Source organism: Juglans microcarpa x Juglans regia, chromosome 2D (assembly GCF_004785595.1).
Source record: "Juglans microcarpa x Juglans regia isolate MS1-56 chromosome 2D, Jm3101_v1.0, whole genome shotgun sequence".
Classification (NCBI taxonomy): domain Eukaryota; kingdom Viridiplantae; phylum Streptophyta; class Magnoliopsida; order Fagales; family Juglandaceae; genus Juglans; species Juglans microcarpa x Juglans regia.
Window position 1 is genome coordinate 37,835,442 of NC_054596.1, and position 23,349 is coordinate 37,858,790.

The window sequence follows — 23,349 nt, forward strand, 5'->3', positions numbered from 1 at the left end:
AAATCAACTAATGGGATAGTGTTGTCTTATGAATAAAATTAAAGGTAACGTATATACAGTCTTGAAATATATAATTTTTTTATATTTTCTTGAAAAAAGTGAAGATTACTATTAAAAAATAATTTTTTATGTCAGTTCTAGATTTATTTATTTTTATTTTTTTAAAAAAGAGTATACGATAACTCTACCTTTTCAGATTGTAAATATTGTTTTTAAAAAAATTATATTTATGTCTACGACAACTTTCTTATAAAAAAATATTAAAAAAAGAAACAACTTTGCCAAGTAGGCAAAACTGGGGTCTGACACAAAAAAAGGAGAAAGAAAAACAAAGCATACACAGTCAGCAAGACGTTGTCGTTCTGGCTAATCGGATTGGATTTTGAACGATTACACCACACAAGTCACACAACAGCTTGGCTCACGGAGAGTCGAGACCACTCACCTCCCGTTCGTCTCTCTCTCTCTCTCTCTCTCTCCCTCCTTCCTTTTTTCTAAAATGCTACTCCATGCTCCATCTTCACCATATCTCTCCTTACTAAGCACAAAATCACGACCCAAAGCAGGTAACTTCTTACACCACGCTCAAGTTCCTTACTCTTTCTTAAGTTTGTAAACACTGAGTTGCTTACTTGCTTTGTTGCCTGCTTTGTTGTTGTAGGACTACTTTCACCAGAGAATTGTCTTCTATCGTCAGATATATACTATTCTATTCCGCCTAAAAGACTTGAAAACTCCATATGGGCATCGAGCAAACGGTCCGTTTTTAGCTCTGCTACTCCTAAAGCTGCCTCTGTTGAAGGTAAAGCGCCCCCCCCCCCCCCCCCCCCCCCCCCCCCCCCCCAAAAAAAAAAAAAAAAAAAAAAAAAACCTTTTAAGCCAAGCCATAAGCTCACTGGTATAAAGAAACAAAGCCATTCTAAGAATTGAAAAATTCAATTGAATTAGGCGGGGATTTCTGAGGTTCCGAAGAACCCAAATCAAATTCTGTTTCTGATAACGTTTTGGTTGATTCATTGAAATGTAATGCACTAGTATCAGATGGTTCGGTGTCTTCTCTCACATCAATATGTGGTGAAAGTTACAGGATTTATCTTAAATCATTTTTCTAGTAAAATTTAAAGATATTTTTTTATAGGTAAAATTTAGAGATGTTTTTAGGGGATGTATTTTTTCCAAAAAGAAATCGTGATCTAATGTTATACAATTTAGATGGCATGTAATTGAATACAACTATATGACTTTGGCCAGTAGAATTAGTTGCTCATGTAGGGATAGTTTGCGTAAGTGTGCATGTGAGAGAGATTTATAACCTTAAACATGTTCAAATGATAAGGATTGATTTAATTTCTCAGGAGCTATCTTATTATGCAAAAGCCTCTTTTGATCGCATTATCAGTATGTACCATGCATGTAAGCTTGCAGTAAGTGGTCATGTTAGCTACCAGATTGTTGTGGGAATGTAAGCTTGCAGTAAGTGGTCATGTTAGCTACCAGATTGTTGTGGGAGACTATCACTCATATGGAAGGGTTGAGGAAGGTCTTTGAAATGCATGTTAAACATCACTTTAATTCAAAAGCTTAAACCATTGTGTGCTCACCATTTGCAAATGAGCACCTATAGAGATAACCAAGTTTTTTTGTGGTGCTGTTGCTCCCATTACAAAATTTTGTTCCTGCCACTGTTCTGTCCACCTTTTAACAATCACGGGGTTTGTACTTTCAGGGACAATGTTTGCCAGAGTTCATTTTCTTGTCCTTTTTAATATTTTTATTTTTTACATATGTGTAGCTGGTGCTTCAGCAGTAACTACTGGAGTGGCTGAGAGTGATGTGCTGAAAGCCTTGTCTCAAATCATTGACCCCGACTTTGGGACAGATATTGTATCGTGTGGTTTTGTGAAAGATCTGGACATCAATGTGTCTTCAGGAGAGGTCATTTAGAATCTGAATGTGACAAATTTCTACTAATATAAAAATATGTCCAGATTTAAATGTCATGACTTTACATCTCAGGTTTCATTTCGGTTGGAGCTTACTACACCAGCATGTCCAATCAAGGACATGGTAAATGACACACCCACCGTTGTTTGATCAGGATCTGACATATGTTGGGAAGGGTAGACTTTTATTTCATAAAATTCACTTAAAATTACTTGAGAATATGGAAACAATATCCACCTCTCATTTTTTCTTCCTTCCCTGTTCTAAACATCAATTCTTTTCCCTGAAAATGATACCCAATTTTTTTAATGGTGTATCTTGGAAGACTCATGAGCATTTTTCAACATAATTATGCTTTTGCTTGTGCAGATTATATGATTGCTTTAATCTAGTTTTTGCATGGGAATTATAATTAGATTTACTTATGACAGTTTGAGCAGAAGGCAAATGAGGTGGTTGCAATGCTTCCATGGGTGAAGAACGTGAATGTGACAATGTCAGCACAACCTGCACGACCCATTTTTTCTGACCAACTCCCAGTGGGTTTACAAAAAATCTCAAGTATTGTGGCAGTTTCAAGTTGCAAGGTAGATTTTCCTTGATTTTTCAGATCGTTTTTCCCCTTTCTCCTTAAAGTTTGACATATTGAATTGTTACTCATAGATGCACTGAATTGTTATTCTTATTATCATGTATTAGTAGTGCTACTACCGTCTCTTATAGGTTGACATATTGAGTTGTTATTTATAGACACATTGAATTGTTAATCCTATTATCATGTATTAGTAGTACTACCACCAACGTATTGGGCATATGTGGTCTAGTCTGACAGTTATCTCTCTATAGTTACTTATTAAAAAAAAAAAGTTATCTCTCTATAGTTCAAACTTCAGTTGTTTATATGCCTGGAGAATTTCCATTATACTACAAAATAAAGATTAGGTTATGTGTTTTTTAGGATTAAGTGCTACAATAGTCTAGGGTTTTTCACATTTTTCCAAAAGACTGTGTTTTCATTTTATCAATTTACTTCTTGGATTTGCAAAATTCATCAATTAGATTCTTTTGTTCATATGTTGTTAAATAAATTAACAGCAGCATTCCCATGTGTCCCCAAAGTTACGTGATACCCAATGAGAGTAGAACACGTGTAAAAAATTTGACACTTCAGCTTTCAAACATAAAAAATTCCACGTCAGCTTAAAAACAATAATTTTGTTTTTGAAAATAAAAATAATTTAAAACAAAAAATCTGCACTTCAAACCTTTAATAAAAAAACAAAATTTAACAAATAATTAAATGATAAATATTAAAAACAAAATTAAGCAAAAAATTGAGGAGGTTGAGGGGCCGGGGGCCTCCATCCCTTGGTGGGTGGATCTGGCCACCCTAGAAGTGGTCTGAACCACTCAGAGGTGGAATGATTTGGTTACACCGAGTCAATTCTGGGGTGACGAGATCTACTGATACACCATGGAGGTGACTTTCAGGAGCCACCTCTGGGGTGGCTCGGATATGTTGCCCTCAATCCACCCAAAGGCTGGGATATGAGTTTTACTCCTTCCTCCTCCTTAGCCCCTCCTTGGAGGTTTTTTTTTTTTTTTTTTGCTATATGTTATTTTATTTTTTGTATAAGGGGCTAACATGGCATTTTTTTTTATCTCTTGATTACCATTTAGTATTTTCAAAAATATTGTTTGTTAAGTTGACATGGCAATTTTGTTTTTCTTTTTCCAAGTTTTAGAGCTGACACATCAACTTTTTAACATTTATTGTGCTCTCATTGGGTGCCATGTGGCTTTGGGTACATGTGCAGTGGCGGATCTACATATGGCTTGGCCCCCCCAAATTTTTTTCATAATTCAAAATAGCCCCGAAATTTTATTCATAATTCCATGTATATAGAAATTGACCCCCCCAAAAAAATTTATAATTTCCTTATTCCCATATGCTTTCTAAAATTTTGTAAAATTTCAATATACATAGAAATGTCTCTCTAATTTTTTTCCTATAACCCCTAGATTTTGTATAATTTCTATACATTATCTATTTTCAAGGATGTGACCACACTAAAATTAAATTAAAACTAAGATTAGGAGAAATAATAAACTATTAACATGGGACCCCAAAGTTTTTTATTATACAATATTAAGTTTCTTAATATAGAATCCAAAGTAAAATTACCAGAAAAACCTGTTTAAGATTGATGATTTATATGAAAAATAGTGGAGATGATTTATCCTCTAAACTTCGTTGAGCAAGGAAAAGTTTATTTAAGGTCTCAGTTGTAGTATTCTATGCTTAATGTGACACCAAAATAGATAGATTTTACATGAAATTTGATAAACTAGCTTAGATATTAGAATGAAAGATGGCATTCTAAAAGATCACTTGATAGTTTATACGAAGAATACAATTTCTAAATATTTCATATTTACAAAAATAATAATGGATGAATATTATTCTATGAAATATTGTCGTGAAAAATCTGAAACAGGCATTAAGTTGTGTTTTAAAAATTTTATTTCTACATTATTTGGCAAATTATCGAGATTTAATTTTATATATCCTTTATGATTTTGTAATATTTTTTCATTTTACATAAACATCTCGTGCGATAGAAAAGTTGGCCCCCCTAAGAAAAGTTGCTGGTTCCGCCACTGGACATGTGGAAAGGCTACCGTTAGTTTATTTAATGTTGAATGATCTGATTGATAAATTTTGCAAACCACAGAGTAAATTGATAACATTAAGAACTGGGGAAGACAAAATCCTAGGCACTGCTTATGTATTTAACTTGTCATCTTATGAGGAAATCTATCTTTATGAAAGATTTCTTAAAATCATAGTCTCCCTGATTGAAGTGTTAGAGAAAAGGCAATTACTTTTAAAGTTGATGCTTCCCCTTGGATTTCGATGGGAAAGGAATGTAAGATTCTCATGGCTTTCCACTGTAAGAGGAAAAGGAATATAAACGTTCATACTGGTCCTTATCAGATATATATTTTAGGTAAAATAACTTGAGGAATTGTTTCCTTTTTTAACACAGCACTAACTTATGTATATTTACCTGCTTCACCAATCCCAACGAAGGTGATCCGATTATCTTCTTGTTTTGTAAAAATATTAAAAATTAATTTACTAATACCTTCCTATTTTAAGCTGCTTCTGGATAATTGCGCAGGGAGGTGTTGGAAAATCAACGGTGGCAGTAAACCTGGCTTACAGTTTGGCTGGTATGGGCGCCAGAGTTGGCATCTTTGACGCTGATGTCTATGGTCCCAGTTTACCGACAATGGTGTCCCCTGAAAACCGACTGCTAGAAATGGTAATGTTTCAAAGTTTAAAATGAATTTTATATGCAAGTTAGTGAAGAGATGCATTAATGATGGAAAAACCTTATACAGAATCCAGAGAAGGGTACCATCATTCCAACTGAATACTTAGGAGTTAAATTGGTTTCTTTTGGATTTGCTGGACAAGGTCGTGCAATAATGCGAGGTCCAATGGTTTCCGGGGTCATCAACCAACTTCTGACTACTGCTGAGTGGTATGATATGCTTCCATTAATGAATTAGAAAGAAAGAAAAACTAGGGTAAGATTTGTTTACTCATGATTTTTATGAGAGTTTCAGTTCTGCTGGAGTTTTATTGTTTAGTTATTGCTATATACTACACTCTCATCCCATTCCCATCACACTTCACTGATGTGGTTATCTTTCCGGGCACCTCATGAATTTTATGGCTAAATTCTCAATCGTTGTCTTTCAGAGAGATGCAAAGTCTAATCCTTTATTCCAAAATGCAGGGGAGAGTTGGATTATCTGGTTGTTGATATGCCCCCTGGAACTGGTGATATCCAGCTCACTTTATGCCAGGTTCTGTTTTTAAATTCACTACTTCTGTGCCTAAATTTATAGCACCCTATTAGTTTCATAATCTTGATCTTCTGTTAATTTATTGCCTTCTATGGTTTTTGAATGATTATGCGTATGTGGATAGCTAAAAAAATACTTGTCCAGAGCACATTGCTTCTTAATCTTACCACTTTACTTTTAAAGATGGGTAAATCACATTTCTCAGGTAGTCCCTTTAACTGCGGCTGTTATTGTTACCACCCCTCAAAAGCTAGCATTTATTGATGTAGCAAAAGGAGTTCGCATGTTTTCAAAGCTTAAGGTGACATTTCTGTTTTAAATCACTATATTCTTTATAGATATGATTCTGGATCAGTTTTTTGACATGTTTGAGGATTAAATGTGTTGCAAATTTTCAACAAGTGATATTCATGAGTTTCTATTTGTTGTCATCTTCAAATTCTTGTTAAACATATGTTTGAGATTCTATTCATAAACATTAGGTACCATGTGTTGCTGTCGTTGAGAATATGTGCCACTTTGATGCTGATGGAAAACGCTATTATCCATTTGGAAGAGGTTCAGGCTCTCAGGTACCAAAATCTTCTATTTGCAAAATCTAAAACTTGAAAATCTCATGATTTTAGCATTATCGGTAAATTTTTATATGAAAAATATATACAAGAAAATAATACACATCTTTGCAGGTGGTCGAGCAATTTGGAATCCCTCATCTGTTTGATCTTCCCATCAGACCAACCGTATGTCTTGTGATAAGTTACTTACTGCTGCTAATTGTCTGGAATGTACTCTGGATGCTCACTTGATGTGGTTTCTATTGTTAGCAATAGTAGAGTTTTCCCTCTCCATGTTGTATAAGTTGCATGCTTTATGCTTTTTGTTGCACCTAGATCAAGCGCCTTTATTTATGTTTCTCACATAAATTTAACTACCTTTTTATTGCTTGTAAAGATTTTTGTTTTTGTTTTTATTTATTAATGGCAGGTTGTGTTTTGACCATTAGTTTTCCATTATAATTTCTCCATTAATTCCGTGTAGAAACCTTCTGTATATCTAGATAATTCGTTTGATTTTAGCTTATTAGAATTTGGGCATTGTACATATCTGATAAGCAACCAGAGTCAATTTTATATTTGTTGATTACCTATTGACAGCTGTCTGCTTCTGGAGATAGCGGAATGCCTGAAGTTGTGGCCAATCCTCAAGGTGAAGTTGCAAAGACATTTCAGAACCTTGGAATTTGTGTTGTGCAACAGTGTGCCAAGATTCGCCAACAAGGTACCCTATCTGTGCTTGAAAATCTTGATAAAAGTGTTCCCAAGACAGTGAGAGTAGAAAGCTACTTCTCTTCACACCCATATAAAGAAGGTTATAAATTTCTTTGCAATTGCTCAAATAAAACATTCAACGATTAAGGCCTCGTTTGTTTTCACAACACATCTCATCTCATCTAATCATTGCAACTTTTCCAAATTCTCACACAAAATAAAATAAACAATTTAACTTTTTCAAGTCCCAAAATAATAATAATATTAAAAAAATATATTATAATAATATTTTATTCATTTTTCAACTTTTATCTCAACTCGTCTTATCTTATCTCATCTGCGAAAACAAACGAGCCCTAATACTCAGAGATTTCTTTTCTTTTATCATTATCTTAAAAAATTCAGAATTTTTTATCCTTGCAAGTAAAATGGAATGTTGATAATTCATAGATAATGAGAAGGACATGTTGGGATTGCTCTTGGATTTGGGACTAGATCATTATAATCCTAGGCTTTTTTTCTGCATTGGTTATTGTGATTCCCATATGTTTCCTTTGACCTTAGTTTGATGAGAAATCATTTCTTTTTCTAGTGTCTACAGCTGTCAGATACGATAAATCTATCAATGCAATTAGGGTGAAGGTACCGGATTCAGATGAAGAATTCCTTCTGCATCCTGCAACTGTTAGACGGAATGATCGTTCTGCCCAAAGTGTGGTATGAGTTTCATTCAATTTATATAATATAAATGGTTCTAATTGAAATAATTACATCGTATGCCATGATAACATAAGATAAGTTGTTACATCTGAGGCCTCGTTTGGATGTTGAGATGAGATGCGTTGAAATGAAAAATCTGTGAATGGTAGTGAAATGGTTTGAGTTAAAATATTTTATGGAGTTTTGGGAAAGGAGAGAGAAAAAGTTGAATACAAATATTATAAAGTTAAAATATTGTTAGAATATAATTTTTTAATATAATTTTTGTTTTGGGATTTGAAAAAGTTGAATTGTTTTTTGTTTTATTTGAAAGTTTGGAAAAGTTGTAATGATTAGGTAATGATTAGATGAAAAAGTTGAAGATTTGAAATTGAAAAGTGTTTGTGTTTGAGTGATGTTTGGATGTTAAGATGAGATGAGATGAGATCATCTCAACATCCAAACCAGCAGTTGTAAAACCTGAATTTTAGTAATGTACTAACATACAAGACAGCAACGGCATAGAGATGGTGATTACTATTGCCCTTCTGCTCAGGACCTGTCCAATATTTAATGCTAAAACTGATGGACAGCATTTTAATAATTATATTGCTGGTTGTATATGCACTGCTGCTGAGGATTTGTTTTCATGGTTGCTGAATGCTATATGATGTGGGTTACAAACTTCTTCTAGTCTAACAGAAAATGCATGGCACTCGGAACTTGTAGCCTCTGGCTTTTTGTTTCCCCTTTATAAACGTATGAAAGGTATTATACATGGAAAATTGTTTCTAATTTCTGAACAGAACTGCTACGTACAAGCGTTAGTGGGAGTTGCCGTGCAATCGGCATCTGACATGGCATGTGTTAGTCAAAAATAAGAAAAAACGGCAGCGTTTTACTACTACTTTGTTTCACTGAATCACTGCAGAAAAGTTACAATTTCAGTACCTGAGCAACTCTCCTCTCTGCCTCCCGCATTTCACAAACCAATCTGCAGTGAACCCAAGGATATCCTTTCTCCCTCCCTCAGTTCGCAAACCCATATGCAGTTTATTTTCATTTCTACAGCTCTGCAGCCAACCTTCTCCTTCTCTCTCTTTGAGCTTTAGCAAATGGATCAGTACTAAGCAGTCCTGAACGCCCGTAAAATTACCAATTGGATTTCTTTCTTCTTTTGAAGTTTTCATTTCATTTGGCTCTTTCCTGTTATCTGTCTCTTCATTCATGAATCTTCCATTTGAATATTCTAATGTGCTCCATTTTTCTTTTTTTTTGTCAAAAAGCTTCCTCATTCCTGCAAGGACGGTGATTTATTCCTATTGATTTTTCTTTTGGTTTGGGATTTATTTTTCAATATTTTTTTTCCACACAACCATTTGATTCTTATAAGAAATTGGAACAAATCGGACTGGTGTTTCCAATTCTCATCGATTTGTAGCCATTTCCACACAATCAAATGGTTCAATACCTGAGCAACGAGTGAAAACGGACCTGAAAGGGGAGAGAAAATTATAACATAATATAACGCTTGGTGGATGAGAAAATATTGACAAGGATAGGACTGTCGCCGTGCGCATTCCACCTCCCAAAAGCAACGGCAGGATCTGATTCTCTGCTATGCTACGACACTGCTACCCGGCGCACTTGCAGTTTAATTACCCATCTCCGACCATCAATCTCGCCTTTTTCACCCTGGCCCAATGTGCAAAACGAAGAAAAGCACAGACTTGATCGAACCCCAGAGGAACGCACATTCCAAATCTCGCAAATCCTTCAAGTCTTCCCACTCTTTGATCCCACCAGACCCCACCTCCAACAATTTCTCCAGCAACACCAACTTCAGCACCACTGGTTCCAGCTACAATAATTACTGGTCCAAGTCTTCCGCCTCAAGCCGAGCCACTCTCTCGAGCCTCAAGGACTCTCTCCCGGAGAACCCTCACGTCTACCAGTTCTTCGAAATCCGCACCGCCACCAACAACTTCCTTGCCAAGCAATTCTCCTCATCTTCCTCGTCCGCCTCGTAGCGTTGCTCTCTTCGCGACAAGGACTCCATCATCTTCCAGCGCAAGCTCTGCCCTCCTATCGAATTACTGGAGCTACGAGACCGTTTTGTGTTTTGTCCACATCATGTCGAAAAACACAGAGGAAGGGGAAGAGGGGTCGAAGAAACACATCGAAGAAATGCTTCGAAAAACATAGAGGGGTTGAAACACAGAGAGAAGGAGGGAGAGCTGGGGAAAAAAAAAAAGGAAAACGACGTCGTTTTGTGTTTTGTCCATGTAAGTGCCGTTTGTGCAGAGCTTGCACCAGCCGACTGCCTCCAGCATTTTACATTTCTGAATTTATTATCATATCAGAGGCATTATCACAGATCTCTCAAAGAAAACTTGCAAATACCATAAAGCAAACCTCATACTATAATTTTGTTGCAAAATTCCTTCTCTCTCTCTATCAAAATTGTTGCTTAGTTTATATTTATAGAGGATATATTTGCAAATACTGATTGTACTTGGGTTGCACCTTTTTCACTTTTCAGTGATTTATTACATATTAAAATAATATTTGCAAATAATGACGTCCAAAAGTTAAAAACAAGAGTTGGTTTGTAGCAGAATAAATAGCCGGTTTTATATATTTTATGGGCCATAACTGATTTCATACGTTCTTCAAGAAATCTGCAGGTGATGTTTAGCTTTGAACACAATAAGGAGATATATGTGCATGTAAACGTAATAAATTTAAATTTTTAGTGGGCAGTCTATTTTTTTTAATACCACAGTATAGGATATCGCGTTGATTTTATTCTTGAGAATGCTCTCATCTTTTTGCATCAGCATTGTTAAGTACTTTATTTCTCCGTTACCTTGTGCAGAACCATAAAGAAGTCAGAAACTGTCATCAGATCCTTGCACTGTTTAGTTTTAGATAAATCAATAGATAGATGTAGTGGGTGGCTGCTGAAATACATGTGATTCCAGTCAAAAGAGACTCAAGTCGCTGTGATAGGTTGTAGAAGCATCCAAATTGCATACTAGTTCTTCCCAATGCTGATTATTCAAAGCAAACGCAATGTAACTTTCTAGGAAAAATAAGGCCTCTACAAATCCTACACTGGCGTTGATTTCAGTTCATGCTACCATGCGTTTGAATTCTTCATATCTGACCTTTCAACCCCTTGACTAATTGGGGCTAATTTGGCTCATAACAGGATGAATGGACAGGGGAGCAAAAACTGCAATATACAGATGTTCCAGAAGATATTGAACCTGAAGATATTCGTCCTATGGGGAACTATGCTGTTTCGATAACATGGCCTGATGGATTTAGCCAGGTGACTTGACATTTTAACTAATGCTAGAAATGGGAAAAAAGTGAAGGGGATTGCCATGAAAAGTCTAAGCCAGTGGCTGGCAACTTTTATCATGAAATTAATACAATGATATAAAACTGGGGGTCCGACATCAGCAGTTGAGCTCACTGATTTGGTTGGATAAAATTGCTTTTGGTTAAGCCATCAACACTGGCTGTCCTGTCCCTATAGGAGGGATACATAGTGATTGGGCAGTCTTATTTTGAAATTGCTCATATATAGTAGCAGTCAATAATCTATATGCGAGTGACTAGTATCTTGAGTTTAATTCTTGTAACCGAGTAGTCTAAATGCAAATTTTATATCTTTTGATTTTAACTACGATATGAGCATTATATGCATACTAGCCATCAAGCATAGATGCATGTGCTTGTTTGGTAGCATATCTCCAAATTTATTTGTGTTCATTGTCTATATTTGGTGACTAATGAAGGGATAACAGTAATAACAGATTTATTTCTCCATAACTGTTCTATGTCACTATCTGAGTTTCATCTTATGGTGCAGATCGCACCCTATGATCAGCTGCAAATGATGGAGAGGTTAGTCGATTGTCCTCAACCAACTCCTGCACAGGCTTGACCAGTATCTGTCAACCTACAACTCAGTTGGGTGGACTGCATCAATGCCTTTAGGACGATATAGAATGCAAGTTCAGAACCTTTTTTTTTTTTTTGCTCGCCTGCGGGCATAGTACTATCAAGTGTAGATTAATAGAATCTTGAGATCAATAGGTAAGTCTAAACAGTTACCAGATCTTTTATGAGTCAGACATCCTGGGACTCATATTAGTTTATTTTTTTCCATTCTATACAGTTTAGGCAATTATTATGTATGAGAGATTCCTATTTTTTTTCTTTGCTACACATATGCAAGGTATCTCGTGTCTCGGTATTTTATTCTTTTTTTTTTTTTCTGACTTTTGGATTTCATTTGAAGTACAGCAATAGTCTTTACTTATCCAATATTTCCCTGTATGCGTGTATATATAGGCAGCTAGCTGAGAATGGTAACGCTCAATAAGAAAGCTTGCCATCCAAACTCCGGTAATCCTCTAAACTAAAACTCCAGCTCGGGCTGTAGTTTTGCACAATAATTCAGCACAGAGGCCACATGACATCTTTCTTGGCATGCATAAATTTGCATGGAGAACAACCGCTAAAAGCCGGATTCATTTTAGAGTCTTGCTATACATCAACTACTATTTTATTCTACACCCCACACCTTGTTTTTTTCAGCTTTATGTCTGACCTATAGCCATCACCTTCAACCTCTCTCTCCCCTCAATCTCTCTCTCTCTCTCTCCTACCTCTCTCTCTCTCTCTCTTCGACCTCTCTCTCCTCAAGCTCTCCTTGGCCTCTCTCTCCGACCTCTCACTCTTCAAGCTTTCCTCAAGTTTGTTTTATAATGTGTTAAAAGGAAGAGAAGCAAAAAATAAATAAATAAAATCCCACACATCAGGTGTGGGGTGTGGGATAAGCAACACTTGCTTTTCTTCATGTCATATAAGTTGATAAAAGGAAACCAGGATTTTTAAATACAACATAAAAAAAAAATACTTAATGATAAGCAGTATGCTGCAATGGGGATTCATTTGCATGGTGTAGGCACCAAGCATGGGCGTTTTTGTGCACGTGTTTATGTAAATAAAATAGACAAGTTTTAAATTTTATTTTATCATAACTTTTAGTCTTTTAAGTCGTAACCATATGTAAAATTAATTTTATTGCATTAAATCATATCTTAAAATGCTACCTATATTTCAAATACAAAAGCTTTCTTTTTTTGTTATAGACATGTATGAATAAAATCTAAAATACTTAATTAAGATTTTTTTGGTGGGTTGTTTGTTAAGAGATGCAATAACTATAGAAATTTGGGGGTGGCTCCCACCACAAAACAAGTGGTGCAAGAACCCAACCCCAAATAATCTGAATTCGTTGAATGATAGCAGCACCCATCTGTATATTTCACCATCAGTGCCTCTTGGTCAGACTGTTGAAGTGTAGCATTGAGTAATGCTGCCCCCATCACATTAAATTCTGTTAGATAATAATCATCATAATAGTGAAAAATAAGAGTAATATTACTGCAACTTTTGCTATGTAGGGTTTACAAATGAAGTCCCAAAAGAAAAGATTTGAGAAAATTATAAAAATAAATATACAAACCAACGTAAATTTAAATAATATCATAAACATTAAAAACCGAATAAAAACAGTCCCATTAATATCATTTGCTGGGAAATATCTGAAGCAGCTTTTTTTAATCTAGAAGGAACTGTGACTTGTCATGTACAGCTTTTGTCAAAGAGGTCCCCTTCCTTAACCGCAATCCTCAGCATTCATTTTCTTTCACCTTTTATAGCCTTTTCAAACTGACTTTCAAACGAACTTTTTTTGGTGCGTCCCCACTTGCCGTTAAATAGGTTAATGGGCACAGGCATTGGCTGGTCGGTCTTTGTTTGAATGAGATGCTCTGTTAATTGCATTGCATTTCTGTGAAGGTTCATTTCACCTTTCGGCTTTAGTGATGTCATGCATGCGCTGTCACTTGTCATTTGCCCTTTTTTGAACAATATCTGATGCTTTTCTAATTCGGCTGCAGTTGTACATTGAAATGATTTCTTTACCAATAGTAATGAATCGAAATAATAAAATAAATTTTATAAGATTTATTTAAAATAATTTAAAATATATTTAAATCTTAAGATAAATTTATATATATTTATAAAAAATTAAAAAAAAAATTATGAGACACATGTATAAAAAAATATTAAATTGAAAAATATTGTTAGTCTCACGTATAAAAAAATTTTAAGTTGATATGAGTTCAGTAATTTGAGAGTTGAGTGTTTGGATGTTAGACATAACTTAAAATTAGACTAAATTGCTTTGAACTCAGATGAGTTTAACAATCAAATGGGACCTTAATAGCAAGTATATTTTATAAAAATAAATTTATAAATTGACGAAATTTAATGTATTATGTTAAATTGTAAAATTAATTTTATTGTAAAATAGATTTAACGTATTATATGAAGACATGTCAATTTTTGAATTTACTTTTGTATGATCTTTCTGTGACTGTAGTACTTTTCTTTCCAAATTTTAGTGTCTAATGCACTAGCAAAACTATTTCAAATTTTGGCACATCCATTCTCCTACTATTAGAAGTAATATTGTATTTATAACTTTATTCCCTCTAGGTTTTGATTTTTTATGACGAAATTATTTTATAACAAATTTAAAATCTTCTTAAAAAGAGTGTGCAGATCACATAATGATCGGAATTTATTATGAAGTTCAAATGACATTTTTGTTAGGAGTTAATAGTTATTCTATTCTCAAACATGTGCATAGAGCACACAATACATATTACTTAAATAATAAGATTTGATTTGTAAGATTCAAGTTTCAAAATTTATTTTTAAAATTAAATTATATCATGTAAGTATGTTATTATGTATGCTCTACACACTAACTTAAGAATATAATTTTTCTTATTTTAGATGAAATTCCACTTTATAGAGACAAAATTATTTGTCCCTAAATTATAATTTTGTTCTATAAATAAAAGTTACTCAACTTGAGACTGAGACCAACGCAAAGTTTAAAATTGATGATGAAGTGAATCATGGTGTTAACGTTGTGTTTCACACCTTTGGGCTATGTTTCAGCAACTCGGGTCTTCGATCTTTCACTTGCACACTTAAGCAAACATGGAGAATATGGAGCCTTGGTGGTAGCCGGGGAGTCTCTAATGTTAAAGTCAATATATTTCTTTTGTAGTTTGTGCATAAGTTTAGAGCAATTAGAGAGAGTTCTTCGTACCTGAGGATCGACTTCTATACTAAGTTTCTGGTGGGGATCACTCGTCCCTAACTCTGAGGAACCTATGTTCTTTCCACTGTTCTTTTGTGAGAATCCTTTAATGCAGCGTGACTTTTGGGGCGGCATCATTAAATGCGGTGTAGAATCCGGAGGATGGCGCAATTAATTCAGTGTGACTCCCTGACTCACTTTATTCAATGGGTGTTCCCCATTAAGCCCTTTCAAGAGATCAATAGTTCTCCATATTTTCCACCTATCTGCTTGCGCAGGTTCCTGAGGGTAGGGTGTCAGCCGGGTGGTGTCAGGATGGTGAGTCACATCTCCCCCTGTTATCTGCTTTCCCATGTATGAGTTACTTTGATGGTGGGTTTTGCTCGCGAGCCGAGTACTCTGTAGAGGCTCACTGACTCCTCTTAGTGGAGGGTCGTTAGGCTTAGTTGAACTCTCTGACTTACTTCCCTCGTGAGCTCGATGTATGGGCCGATAGGGGAAAAAAAACACCTTACACATGACATTCACCTTGTGTTTGAGTCTCCATTCAAACCAAAAAGATCATGCATTTATATCATTTGAAGAGCGTTAGGCATCTGTTTGAACACAAAGTTTAAGAATATTGCTTTTATTATAATTAAGGAGATTTGAATGAAATAAAAATAGCAGTAATTGAGTGATAATTGAATACTCTTTAAAGGGGAATGAATTTATTTTTTTAAGAAAAAAAAACCTTCGTACTTCTCAAATTGGAGTCAAACTTGTTGGGTTTATGAAGATTGAACAGTGGCTCTGCTTCCCCAGCTTTAACCTTTCACGAATGGTGTACTATTCTTATGGAATAAAGATGGTCGAACGGAGGAGACATTTTAGGCATTTTGTGGTGACAAAATGCCCAAAATCGTGCGTTGAATGACAATATTTTGTTGGGTTATATATATATATATATATATATATATAGAAGTAGAGGTAGAGAGAGAGAGAGGATCGATAGGTATAAAGATATTTTGGATTCTACTAATTGCAGGTGTAGATGATGCGACAGACTTCTATATTAGTTGTCATCAATGTTACGGGGTGCCAATCGAATTTAGTAATGTCTATTATGTCTTTTGTTTTCAACTTGTGTTGTTTTATTAGACCATTGGTAAAATGAAACTTGGAGCTGTTTTGGGTCTGGTTGAAGAGGCAAAAACACCTATATATATGTATGTATGTTATTAATTATACAAAAGGACATTGTTACAAAGTTATTGAGCTTTTGTACTGATAATGTTACATTAAAAAATACATTTTGAGAGTTTTAAAGTACGTTTGGTTACTAAACTCATCACAACTTATTATTATAATTTTTTTAAATTTTAATATAAAATATAATAAATAATTTAATTTTTTTAAATTTTAAAATAATAATATTAAAAAATTTAATATTCAAATGCAACCTTAAATATTAGAATTCATCGTGGCTATATCATTTTGCTTTTAAAAAAACAGCTGTAAAATGAAATATTTTACTGCAATTAAGCAAGAATTTGGACCTTTCTTGTGACAGGGACACGGGGTGGGGACATGCCAGCTTGAGTGCAGAAAAGGTGAGGATTGGACTTATCTTAGGTCTAAACGACAAGCATTATCAACACAAGCAGACAAGAGGAACCTTTTGCGTCTGAATACGTCTCCTGCTCATAAATCGACGGCCTCTTGTCGTTCGTGTTAGCGCTTTCTTTCTTTTTGGCCCCCACGTTGAGGGGCGATCGTTATTTCTTAAATATTTAAATTTGAAAATGAAGATTAATTTTATTTTTATATTACTTAATAGTAAAATTCTAACCAAATAACGGAAATGTGTAATTATGTGGTTATTTTGCTAGCATACAAAAGAAAATAAACAGTTCCACTAGGTAAGTCCATTTTGCAGGTGAATTTATGCACTCCACTTACGTGGCTGTATGTTTTATATTTAAAAACAAGAGCTCTTCTACATACAAACATATTCGCGGATCAATACCAATGTTGATGTGAACTTTTTTCAAATTTTTATTTTTGAATTTGCACTATTTCATTAAAATCTACCTTTCGACCTTAACATTGTTGCGCTTATTGGTACACAAATCTGCTTACAATCAGATTTTTCTAAAAAAAAAAGTCAAAAAACAAAAAGAAGATAGAAGACGGAATGCTCTTCGTTTTCCCATTCATCTCCCCATTTCTGCACCTCATTTTCCCATATCCATGTTCTGCTTCTCCCTCCGCCACCCACCTCTCTCTTTCAGATCTCGCTGCTCTCTTTTGCCACCCACATGAACTCCGTCATTTATGCCAGAGTCAACTGATATACCCACATTGGCAGCATCTAGTGGGAGTGAATCAACAACATGGTTACCAGGGGGAGTGAATCACCGGTCAATACTTGGCTTTCACCCATTTCTCAACCAATCGCCACAAAGCTTGCTTTGCAATGTCCTTGGGTGGGTCATAAAATGTTATGAGGCCTAGGAACACCATGTCTTATTCATAAGCCTCATCATCTGTTTTTCATCTTCCGCCGAGAACACAACCCAACCCCTTTCATTTTGCCAAGACACACCATTTTATTTTAAAATTTAAGTTTGATTTGGCATTTTGGATTATACGATTGATTTGATACATTTTAAATGATTTTTTTAAGTCAAACTCTTTAATTGATGAGGAGCGCTAAGTGAAACTCACAAATTGATGTGAAAATCATAACACTTTAGATTTACTTTAAAAAAAAAATTATAACATGATATATCACAACAAGTCACATAAGTTTGTTTGTCTACTTTTGTGAAGTGCATTTGCGAACCAGACATTTATATATATGAAAAATCACTTAAAAATGTAATGCATTAATTTGTGTGACTAACCATGATAAAATTTAAGACTTAAGATGATAATTTTAAATATAAGGTGTTAACTCTAGCACTACCATTTAGACTAAAATTGGCGGTAGTAACTGAGATTTGCTACAACTACATTGGCAAGGCGCTCTATATTTGGATTGCTACACATCCACCTCTTGATAGAAAAGGTCTCAAGCTGCCCTTTTTTGTCATTTGCAACACAATTACAAAGTTGATGTCGGACAATGTAGTTTTTTAAGCGTGTACTTTCTCAACCATCCAACGTCTAAATGTTGCAATTGACATCGATGCCTCATCATCACTATTAAACAAATACAATGCTCTCACTTCTTTTTGCGTGGGATGCGCATAAACATATCAATGATCTATTGTGCTAATAATATAAGAGCCATACTACCACAACCATAAAGAGAACTCATTAGAATAAATTTATTAATTGACGTAACTTCATGTGATATGTTAAATTTATATTACAATAAAAATAACTTTACAATCTGACGTACTATATCAATTTGTGAATTTACTTTTATACAAATACTTTTTTTATTAAAATATTTTTCATTACAATATTACATATAACATATTTGCAACCATATTATAGTCATTGCAAATAGAAGTGCCTATCTTTGTCATACATGTTTGAGAGAGTGAGAGAGTGAGAGAGAGAGAGAGAGAGGGTAATTTTCACGGCAAACATGCAAGTATTTCAGGTTGGTTGTGAGTAGGAACGTGGTGGGGCATGCCAGCTTTTATATATATATAACTTCCGAGAAGAAAAAATAGTAGGACTTGAAGGAAAGAACCATCTTCATATATAAAAATTATATTAGAGGGAGTTTGGAAACATTTTTTTTTTTATCACATAAATAGTTAAAAAAATAGAGAATTACTAGATTTCATAAAAATACATTTATAAATTGTTGGGGTTTCATGTGATACGTTATATTAATTTTATAGTATAAATAATTTTATAATATGACGTATTATATTAAATTATATAAATTTATAAATTTATTTTTATAAAATCACATATTTATTTCTCTTAATAAAAAAACCCATAAACCAATACAAATAATTTTTCCTAATTTCTGTAACATTTTTACAAGCTCATTCAGAAGCCTCCAGATATAAAAATTGAAGAGGACCTCTCAAAACAGTCCAGTAGTGATAAATGCTGGCAACGGCTACATTGAATAGAGCATGTTCCCATCTCAATCTCCGGCACCTAGTCGTGGAGTACGTGGCGAGATTCCACGAGTTTTGTGGTCCCACGACTTGAAGGCCACAAATATTTCCCACATATAACTTGTGGCATTGAATATTCTTCTTTTACTATCTTCTTTTCCGAGTTATGTTATTTATAATCATCTTTACGTATTTAATACATTTTATTAATATAATTGATTAAAATAATTATTTTATATTAAAAAATAATATAATCAATCACATTAATAGAATGTACAACAAATAATAACTACACATATGGATTTTGTATATTTTTTCGTCGAGTTCTGCAGCATACAATCACTTTTGCATACTCTTTACGCACTCCACTAATGTGATTGATTAAAACAGTTATTTTATATTAAAAAAAGTGACGCAGTCAATCACATTAATAAAATAAACAAATAATATGTAAAAATGACTGTACATAAAATTTTTATTATTCGCATATTTATAACTTATTCTTTAATAATAAATAGACAGAATTACTTAAACTCCTTGCTTTTATAACGTTTTTAAGAAAATGAATTAATTACAAAATAAATATACGAAATAAGTTGTATAATATTTATTAACCTACTAAAAAAATCCACGCATACAACAATAAATACTTTAGATTAAACTTTATTTATCTATGATTGAAAAAAAAAAATCTTGATGATTCTTGAAGTAGGAATTAATTAGATGGGTTACCTGTCTCTGCGAGTAAGTTCAGTTTTATATTTTCTCGTAAATGTAGTGCAGTACTGCAGCAATGAAATAGTGGATTAACAATTAAACTAAGAATATTAGAGAGATAATATATACTACAAAATTACTCCAATTGAGAGGACGACGACCCTTATTTCATTCGTTTCTAAAGCCAAATTAGAATGAAATAGTGGTGATGAGTGCGGTAGGTCTTGAGGTTAGTTATTGTTTAATGAAAATTCATCTTCAAGATTTTAGTAATTTTGTTACACACATTCAAGTGTTCAATGCATAGGAATAATGCAAATACAAGTGTCATGATAACAAGTACATCATGTCTTGAAAAGTAATATTACCAACAAAAGGATCAAGAATATCCAATATATATTCAAGTCGACTTGAACTTTCAAATAGTTGCGTTTGGATAATAAGATATTTTCAAGTATTCAGTGAATAAAAATAGTAGATAAAAAATAATAATAAAATAATCAACAGTAATGAGATATTCTGAGAGATATTATCAATACTCAAACTAATCTTAACGTAAATGTTAGAATTGGAGTCTCATGAATAACTGCTCCCATTTACTACTTTTCTATATTCAATCCGAGAAGCCATCTTTCTTTATTTGCTAATTATAAACGTGACGCGACTCCTTGTTCCTATATATTAGAGGCCAAACCAAGCATTAAACCACACTAAAGAGGCCCTTGCTTTCAACTCTCCTCTTATGTAATAATTTTCTGCCTAGCTAGCTCGCTTTTCTTCTTCCTCTTCCAAACATGGTGCTGCTAGAAAATGGCATCTTCTCAACTGCCATGAACTCAAAAATCATTGGCTCGGGCAGTGAAGTCATAGTTCTAGCACATGGGTATGGAGGAGACCAGTCTGTCTGGGACAAAATCCTGCCCTCCTTGGCTCAACATTGCCGTGTTCTTGTCTTCGACTGGACCTTTTCTGGTGCTGTCGAAGATCCGAACCTCTACGATCCTGTCAAGTACTCTTCGTACGATGCTTTTGCCGATGACTTAATTTCTCTCCTGGATGAGATGAACCTTCAATCTTTGGTTTTCATCGGGCATTCCATGTCTGGCATGATTGGATGCATCGCTTCCATCAAAAGACCTGAGCTCTTTAAGAGGCTCGTACTCATTGTATCTTCTCCAAGGTACTTGGAAAAAGATTACCTTTCTGTTGCTTACAAATGGTCGGCTGTTCTTTGATTCTTAATTATGTATTGTGTTGTCTTTCTATCTTTTTCGTTCTTTTTGAAACATGATTCCAGGCACATCCATTTAAATTTTAACTGTAAAAAGCATGCTATTTCCAGATTGGCATCAAGTTCGTTTTCTTTTGTACCAAACATAATTTAGAGAGCTTACTTTCCCTGGCCTGTCAATTAAGGGACATGGATTCAAGCTAGAAGAAGAAGTAATTAAGTGGATAGGTTTTGATACGAACGGAGAAATTTGATGTGCTTTATCCAAGTAGAGCCAATCAAACATGTGGACACGAACTATATGGTTTCATGATGGTGCCGGCCTGCCGGGTTTCTAACTTTCCTTTGTCATGTTCTGTTTATGTTTGGTCTCTATATGTGGGCCAGTGAAGCTTTTAGGGCTACTGTTTGTGTCCACATCCCATTTCTCTGCTTTTAGCTTTCCACTAGTGTTTTTGTAATCATCGTTTGCACATGAGTGCATGTTATTATTATTTTTTTTATAAGGGGTGGTATTAGCGCATTCACCTCTCATTTTTTAAAATTTCTTCGAATTATGACCATGAAACCTACTTTTTCTATTTTAATAAGAGAAATAATAGTTACAGTCGTGAACGTATAAGCGCTGTATAATCATTTTGAAAAGAATAAATATATATGAGACTTATATAAAAAAATTAATTTTTTAATAGTAGATTTCACTCTTTTTTAAAGTGACTGCACGATATTTATGCACTCTACGACTGCATGTAATTTTATTCTTTTAACAAACCATAAATATTATTCCTTATTTAAATTTTAAAATTTTCTTTTTTGCCAAACCGCTAATTTTCTCTTTGCATGGTACAATGCATGCCTAGCTAATTAGCATCCATCTCAAACATGCAAGTCTCAGAATTTCTCATGCTACATCACAGGTACATAAACATGGACGATTACGAAGGCGGATTTGGGAACTCGGACATTGATCAGATCATCTCAAACATTGAATCCAATTATCAAAACTGGACCTCAGCCTTTGCTTCTCTTGTAGTCGACGCAAAAGATCCCCTATCGGTTGATAAGTTCGCAAAATGCTTGAAAAGAATGAGACCCGAAGTGGCACTTCCCTTGGCCAAGAATGTATTTCAAAGCGATGAACGAGAGGTTCTTGAAAAGGTGATTAAACCATGCACAATCATCCAGACCACCAACGATTATGTCGTCCCAAATTCAGTGGCACTCTACATGCAGAGGAAAATCAAGGGAAAATCGACTGTGGAGATGATAGAGGGTGATGGGCATTTTCCACAGCTAACTGCTCACCTCCAGCTCCTTGAGGTGCTAGGGCGTGTCCTGGGTTTTGATCTTAGTCGTGATTAATTAATTAAGATAATATATATAATAAGATAATATCATGGGAATTGTTATTTTATTAATGTTTTGTGCTTATAATTAATGTTGTACTGAAATTATTAGTATGGTGCTTGTAAACGAATTGGTGGAAATAAATTGCTAGTCTTTGCCCTGTCAAACCTAGGGCTGAGCAAAAATCCGAAAATCCGACTCCGACTCCGACTCCGGTTCCGCTCCGGCTCCGCTCCGACTCCGACAAGTCGGAGTCGGAGTCGGAGGTTTTTTCCTCCTAGAAGTCGGAGTCGGAGTCGGAGTCGGATTTTCGGATGAACCGACTCCGGCTCCGCTCCAATCCGACTCCGACCCTTCGCCTCCGACTCCGACTCCGCCTCCGACTCCGATTGTCCCTCCGACTCCGCCTCCGACTCCGCCTCCGATTTTATATAAGAAGATGTGTTTTTCTATATATTAATTATTTAAATTTTATACAACTATATCTTATATAGTTAATTAAACTCAATAATATTCTAGTTAAATAATATATTTATACTATAATATATGGACTAAATTGACTAATAATAGTTTAGTATATAACTAGATGTAAATATCATACTATTACAAATTTACAATATTACTAAATACTACCATGCAACACTAAATTACTAATGTATAAATATAATAGCATATAATACTAATGTATATATAATATACCATAAACACTAAGAATCTAAGATGCATAATAACAAGTGCTAACATCGACATGTAATATTGTAATACTAATGTATAAACACTAATCTATAAATTTATAATAACATATAATATTAATGTATAATAACTAAAGTATTATTCATATAAATTACTAATAGTATTAATTACTATATATAAATTAGTAAACCACTTTAAGCCTATATATAAATTACTATATAAATCACTATAGTATTAATTACTAATATTATATTACAGTATTACTATATGATACTATTAACTATAGTGATATACTAGTAT

At 34.2% G+C, this 23,349-nt stretch overlaps 2 protein-coding genes across 3 annotated transcripts; both read left to right on the forward strand.

Annotated features, from left to right (window-relative positions):
* The first annotated feature begins 415 nt into the window (after nucleotides 1-415).
* On the forward strand, nucleotides 416-12,070 carry LOC121250030 (fe-S cluster assembly factor HCF101, chloroplastic). Of its 2 annotated transcripts, XM_041148941.1 has the most exons (15): nucleotides 416-566; nucleotides 662-802; nucleotides 1,793-1,935; nucleotides 2,017-2,067; nucleotides 2,376-2,531; nucleotides 5,130-5,273; nucleotides 5,353-5,495; nucleotides 5,754-5,823; nucleotides 6,029-6,124; nucleotides 6,306-6,395; nucleotides 6,510-6,563; nucleotides 6,978-7,101; nucleotides 7,684-7,808; nucleotides 11,005-11,127; nucleotides 11,674-12,070. In XM_041148941.1, the coding sequence occupies exons 1-15, from the start codon at nucleotides 500-502 to the stop codon at nucleotides 11,746-11,748; spliced, it is 1,602 nt and encodes a 533-aa protein (XP_041004875.1). In that variant the 5' UTR covers nucleotides 416-499; the 3' UTR covers nucleotides 11,749-12,070. The 2 variants fall into 2 exon arrangements, with proteins under 2 accessions (XP_041004875.1, XP_041004876.1); XM_041148942.1 differs by lacking the exon at nucleotides 2,017-2,067.
* An 8,415-nt stretch (nucleotides 12,071-20,485) lies between these two features.
* Nucleotides 20,486-22,523, forward strand: LOC121250031 (strigolactone esterase D14). The gene is made up of 2 exons (XM_041148943.1): nucleotides 20,486-20,958; nucleotides 21,927-22,523. Exons 1-2 carry the CDS (start codon nucleotides 20,573-20,575, stop codon nucleotides 22,369-22,371), a joined length of 831 nt encoding a protein of 276 aa, XP_041004877.1. The 5' UTR covers nucleotides 20,486-20,572; the 3' UTR covers nucleotides 22,372-22,523.
* The last annotated feature ends 826 nt before the right edge of the window (nucleotides 22,524-23,349 follow it).

What these genes read in the sequence shown, in the direction of transcription:
- LOC121250030 (XM_041148941.1), top strand. Translation starts at nt 500, where the DNA reads ATGCTACTCCATGCTCCATCTTCACCATATCTCTCCTTACTAAGCACA. An exon ending in AAAACCGACTGCTAGAAATG is followed by an intron (nt 5,274 to 5,352) that starts GTAATGTTTCAA and finishes AACCTTATACAG; the next exon opens with AATCCAGAGAAGGGTACCAT. An exon ending in GGCCTGATGGATTTAGCCAG is followed by an intron (nt 11,128 to 11,673) that starts GTGACTTGACAT and finishes CTTATGGTGCAG; the next exon opens with ATCGCACCCTATGATCAGCT.
- LOC121250031 (XM_041148943.1), top strand. Translation starts at nt 20,573, where the DNA reads ATGGTGCTGCTAGAAAATGGCATCTTCTCAACTGCCATGAACTCAAAA. An exon ending in CTCATTGTATCTTCTCCAAG is followed by an intron (nt 20,959 to 21,926) that starts GTACTTGGAAAA and finishes GCTACATCACAG; the next exon opens with GTACATAAACATGGACGATT.